Consider the following 6,441-nt stretch of genomic DNA (forward strand, 5'->3'; position numbering starts at 1 on the left):
GCCACAATAATATTAACTATACTCCATCAAATGTATGATATATCACTTATATTAATGATATATTTAATAAAGCCCCAAGGGATGGTTCAGTTGGTTTGACCCTTTGTGCTAAAGTGTAACCAGGGAAGGAGGCAGTCCATGGGGTGTGGGAAGGGTATCTGCTTCCTCACTCTGAACGCTTAATACATGAAAGGGTGAGGAGAATTTATTTTTCCAACCCCAGAGAAATAAAAAAATATCATGTAAAATAATATACATAGTATGTAAGAGAATAAATCTTTATACTAGTATAACAATATTAATAATATCTATAATGCTGTTATATAAAGTTCAACGATGTGATATATGATACGATATAGCATTGCATATAACATATCCTATAGGAGCCTAGGATCACAAGTATTTTTCCAATCAATACTAAAGAACAAACAAAGAAACCAACCCCACAATTTCCTCCTTATGCAAACCAATCCCTTGTGTTTATGATAATTATTAGCTACTTTAGACGAGTGCATACAATTTTGACAGTGTAGTAGACATGGCCCAATTCTGGCCTTAAAGGAAATCAAACTGATGGTATTCATAGTAAAAGATATATATATGTATATTATATACAGAGAGAGAGAGAGAGACTATGTACCTGTTAGGAGATTACCTTGATAGGAAAAAAAAGTTGAATTCTTGGAAGTCGTTTATTTATCATTAGAGAAGTAAATGAAAAGTAGAAAAACCTTCATCCACTATCAGTGTACCCTTGGTATCAGGAAATTCTGGAATACTTCAATGTTTCCTTCAGTCTTGAGGTGGTTTTGAAAATGGAATATATAGAACTCGGGAAAATCCTCCATAGGTGATCGTTAAAAGAATAATTGATTTTGGGTGTTGACAATGTTTTTGGCAGCTACAAGCTTGCAGAGCAAACATGCGTTACGATAGTGACCCTGCATCTGATTCTGCAAACTGCAGAAGTTGATGTCCAAAGTCTCTTTGTCAAATGTCAATGCCATAATCCATGCATTAGGACTTTCTATTATTACATGAAAATACCTCAGAGATACCTGGAACTCCTTTAAAATGTAGCGAAGGCATTAGCAATTTAGCACCATTGGCACTGCATAGCAAGATCAAATTTGCTACAAGTACATTTTATTGTTCTCCCATTTGGGAGGTAGCAGTTCAATTTATCAGGTATACATCCAAACCAGGATAAATCTCAAGCACTAAGTATGAAATCTCCAACTACTCTAGAAAATTGCAGACAATTTATTCAAGTGTGGTATCACCCTATAATGGTTGTCTCATGTCTTTCTCCATATCCATGGAACATGAAGTCATCAATATTACCCAAAGCTTGGCTCATCAATTCCTCCACGTTGACAATCAGAAAATGGTCTAAGAAGCATATATGGTTCCAATTTTTATGTAACATTAAGCATTATATGAAGCTGGTTCACATTACTTGACACTGCTTCCTGGTGAAAAGCATTGCCCAAAGCAGGAAAACCGCCTCTTTCTTCTGGCTGCTGCTCCTATGCTGCCATCTTCTGATTGATTTGCCCTTACCAATCTAGCATTAGGTGATTCTTTTAGTGAGTCATTGCTCTTCATAGTTACAAGTAGAGGCTGAGGATGCTCTGGAAGAGTGCAAAGGAAAGTATTCAACATCCGAATGATCTGCCCAAAATTAGGCCGGATATTTGGGTCCTCAGCCCAGCAAGATTGCAGAATAAATGCAAGATCCTCATGTAGATCATCAGGAAGACCAGGTCTAACTTGCTGATACATGAATATCAATAAAATGCATGCATCAAATTGTGTCATTACTAATTAGATGGTAAAAAACAAATGAAATTGACAACAAAATAAAAAATCCCAAGCCCATCGTTTAACTTAACCCTTCCACTGGAGTGTTCCTATGGAGGTAATCCCCCAGTTAATACGCGGTTGTTTGATCTGGTCATTATAGGTCTCCCAAACAAAAGTAAAGCTTGGAAATAAAATCTCTATAAAGCCATTGCAAATCTGTGTTTTTGTATTTTCCTTACCTTAAAAGCTGCTGCATATGCTGCCTGCAGGTTTGACATACCCTCAAAGGGCATGCGGTTAGTTATTAGTTCCCAAAGAACAATAGAAAAACTATATACATCGACCTTAAGGTTGTAATGCTTTTTTTCACCAAGCCTTAATGTTACTGTACTGTACAGCTGCACCCAATAAAAGTTGGTAGTATCTGAGTGATGCTTATGCCAGTAAACTACAAACACTTTTGAAATTAATTCTTATTATGCAATCAGAAGGGACTCATATTTACATGGAACATGTCATGAACTACAAACCTCGGGAGCCATCCAACGATATGTTCCTGTCTCTGCAGTCATCATCTCTGTAAGAGATTCTTCTCGTGCAAGGCCAAAATCAATTAGCTTCAAGGACTTCTGATCTGCAGTTAACAGCAGGTTATCTGCAGAAATAACAGTCACACCTCCTTAAAGTTTAAACATACAATTACTACTAAACTGGAGTGCACACACTAGACTAGAAATAACTCCATTATAATTATTTCACATATTGCAACAGCAGCAGCATATTTCATCCATGCAACAGTCACTGGAGAAATTAACTGAAAATGTCAAGGTGCACTTTTCAGGAATTTATGGTTCCCTGCAACTGGATGGAGGAGACTCATGGGAGCCAATAGAGATTTTCAGTGAAAATTAGTTAGCAGACAGAGAAAAGCACGAAACTTCCAACCTAAGGCAACAGTATAAAATTGAAAATCTTCCACAATTTGCAACAGTATATAATTGAAAATTTTCAACAATTTTAAGATGCCATGACTAAATAACAGGAAGCCAGATGACATTTTATAGAGCAACGCAGACGGTGCTTTTGATAGGGTGGAGGGGAAGGGGTGTGGCACAATAAGTTATCACATTTCAATATGTATGCGGATATTTTAAAGGAAATGTGTATTTGACTGCCCAACAATGACATGCCAAAACACAGACCTGTCAAATTATAAAATGCCAAAAGTCTAGAGAAAAAGACCTTAACCAAGACAGATTGACAAGATATCAAACCCTTGCATATGGAATTTCTTTTCTCCTCTCTGAATTATTTTTACAGTTTCTTAAATCAGCTAAAGCTCCAATGTCTAACTTGGCTCTTAGGATGGCAGTCCATCCAGATGTGAACTCAGATGCAAAAATAAAACATAATGGATTTCTACTTTGAGGAAAATCAAAATGAAATTAATGTTATGGTTTATCAAATCAAACACCTTCAATCAGTTGTAGAAGTTACCAAGACGTTCTCTCTTTCTGCCATCATGTAAACATGTTAACATGGACAACATAGATGATTAGAAAGAAAATCCAACATGCATTACTTATATTCTTTAATCTGCTAAAATACCTGATTGAATTGTCCATGAATTCTCGGAAACAAAAGAACCCAAAAATTCAAATTTCTTTGCCACCAGACAGCTATTACTGATCTCTTTAGACATCATGTATAGGGCCCAAAAGAAGCGCATCTTAAAAGCTTTGTACAGAATAGAATCTCATAATTTCAAGCAATCACTGGTTAGAAGTAAACCTATTCATATTACCAGGCTTTAGATCCCTGTGTATAATCCCATTGGCATGTAGACAGTCCATTGCTTGTGCAATGTCAAGTGCAAAACTTATTGCAACATGGAGATCAATTCGATTGGGACGTAAACTCATCATGTACTTCCGAAGTGACATGCCTGGGAGCAGTTCGGTAACTATTGCCCTGATTGGATCTTTGCATGCTCCAATGAACTGCAGTCACAGATACATGTTCGATTATAGCTGATTTCTTGAATCACAGCTGAATTGAAAAGCACCTATAAGACATGCAAAAGCAAGTCCAAAACATACTACCCTGGCAACATAACTAACCACCGTGCCAAGCAAGAATCCTAGAAGCCAATGGAAAGGTTAGGGAATGCAATAAATTATAAGCAACACAAATGAAGCTACCCTATTTTTTCTGAACACACAAAAGCTCACATCAATGTTGGAAAGCAAACAGAGCTGTGAGCATATCTCAAATCAAGAAATCTAAAGATCAATTTGAACTGAACCCCCAATATGTTATGGGATTCACATGAACTTCTAATCGCTAGAAGACATATTATATATACAACTGAACTTTTCCCTTTGCAACAAAGCAATAGACTATATCAAAGAAAATAAGGACTATCATTGAATCAAAAATAGGTACCTTAACAAGGTTCTTATGCTGTACTTTAGACATCATAGCAACTTCTCTGGCAAATCGTGTCTCCAATCTTGCTTTTTCTTCAGGAGTCTCACCCCTTTGAAGTATTTTGACAGCAACACTCTCGCCCTGGTACCTATCAGGAACTAACAATGTAGGTCAGCAAAAGCCTACTCTTTAACCTAGGGTTAAAAGCTAACATATTATCAGGCTTAGTAAGTATCAAACCGCCATACAGTGCACAGTGTCAAAGGCCTGACCAACTACGATAACAAAACGAGCCAGCTAAATCAAAGATAGCAAATTTTACAGTTGAACAGACCTCATAAAAATTACCACAGTTAAATTTATAACCGTATCATCTCGGCTAAAGCGAAAGCCATTTAAAACAGCATACTTAAAACTCAACCAGGCCTAAAAAAAATCACCACAGTACACTTCAATCAGTATAAACCTATCAAAAACAGATGAACCAGAGTCAGCCCCCTCTTAATTTAAAGTAACATTTGGGAAAGAATTGGGACGGGTGGTTTAGAGAGTAGCTCCAAATCCCTAGGACCGCCATAAGCGAGATCATAAACGGATAAACCACGCCTATAGAAAATTTGTAAGCAGCTTGGTGAAAAGCTACCAAACCACAGTGAGAACGCGGCTGCGCATTAAGCATTTGAGCCCTGAGTTTTGCCAGCTCAAATCCAAAATCTAAGAGAACTTGCAGCATATTCTAAATAAGCACAAACACGCAAAAGAATCCTAACAGGTTATACATTGAAGTATTTACTCTCTAAAAAAAAGACTAAATTCTGAATCAAAATTATAATGAATTGAACTTATTCAAAACTCAGCCTTTAGAAAATCTATTGTAAGTTGGATACCAGTCTGCAAATCATCCAAGCTTATTTGATAGAGAAGGAGAAATCTGGCCAAAATTCTGACTTGTGTTGTGTGTGCGCCCATCTCTTCTAACAGTGAGAATTTTTTAAGATTCAGGATTCTTTTTTGCGTGGGACCTTTTGGGTTTCCCAGTATGGAAATTCAAATATTTCGGGAAGCTCTTCCGGGATTTTAACATAAAGAATCCCACTGGACCTTCAAGAGAAAATTTGCAGAACAAAACATAAAATTTTCTAGCAATTGAACAATAGCAGGATAGACATACTTTCCTTTATAGACCTTTCCATGGGCGCCTTCTCCAATTTTAGAGCCAACAGATATCAATTGTGGGTCGATTAGGAATCTTTCGTCCAGCCGGAATTCGCAGGGAGGCGGAGGCGAAACGCCTTCTTTGAGACTGTCTGGCAGCACTTGAGACTTCTTACCAGATTGCTTGTAGAGAAGAAATTGTTCATCTTCAAAACTCATGACTTTTTGCATTTTTACCATTACCCAGATCCTCTGATGCCCAGCTTCCCGCTCCAATCAGACTCTGAAACTTCCATGACCTAAAAACCCAATTCCCAGAATAGTTTCATTTGTCACACAGATTCCGTCTTCTCTTCTGGGTATTGGTGGAAAGACCAGATGAACTCGAGCTGTGCATGGAGAAAGTTTGTTATTAGCAGGGAAAGGTGGCATGAATGAAGGTTGCTTTAAGTATATACCCACATCCATATTCATTCATGGACCTCTGCCACAACAAGCAGAACTTTAAGTCTAGTCATGGCTGCTCCTTCAATTCTCAGTCGTCTTCTTCGGTGCTTCTTGTTTGCTTTCAATTCCTCTCACCATGACTAACTGTAATGCAAACGTTTACGGTCACCCTTAGCTAGAGGGGAAAGGACAAAAGGCTATTTGAATGGCCAAGAAGCATGGAATAAAGGCTCTATGGGTTGATTTTCTTTGATTCACCCTTGTGGATTTCTTAATCAGGAAGCCTCCAAACTTGCCCTGTATTCAGCAATGATAGAAGCCCACCTTGAGGCCCTAAGAGGTTGGATGTCCTTTTCTTATCACATCAATAAATGGATTATACTAGTGTGATGTACTAGGATAGATGATGAATGATGAATTTTAAATGTGGATGCTAGTAGCACAGTGTTTTCTCAAATGTCTTTTCGAATGGACTCTTCTTTCTCATCGGAAGGTTTCTTTGTCTTTTACACGCTATTATCAATAATAAAGAATGGGGAATGTTATCAAAAATATAATTTTAATATTTCACTGAATTGAATTAAAGATGGTGGGAAGGCATAT

General features: G+C 37.4%; 1 protein-coding gene across 1 annotated transcript; it reads right to left on the bottom strand.

Moving 5' to 3' along the window:
• Positions 1-673: 673 nt before the first annotated feature.
• Positions 674-6,090, bottom strand: LOC149260908 (serine/threonine-protein kinase STY13-like). The gene is made up of 6 exons (XM_089421374.1): positions 5,408-6,090; positions 4,252-4,384; positions 3,611-3,806; positions 2,337-2,461; positions 2,046-2,204; positions 674-1,776 (listed from the first exon to the last, which is right to left on the bottom strand). The coding sequence occupies exons 1-6, from the start codon at positions 5,629-5,631 to the stop codon at positions 1,456-1,458; spliced, it is 1,158 nt and encodes a 385-aa protein (XP_089277500.1). The 5' UTR covers positions 5,632-6,090; the 3' UTR covers positions 674-1,455.
• Between the last annotated feature and the right edge of the window lie 351 nt (positions 6,091-6,441).

This window comes from Pinus tabuliformis, chromosome 6 (assembly GCF_031772625.1).
Source record: "Pinus tabuliformis cultivar Carrire ecotype Pingquan chromosome 6, CPIR1, whole genome shotgun sequence".
NCBI classification, from domain to species: domain Eukaryota; kingdom Viridiplantae; phylum Streptophyta; class Pinopsida; order Pinales; family Pinaceae; genus Pinus; species Pinus tabuliformis.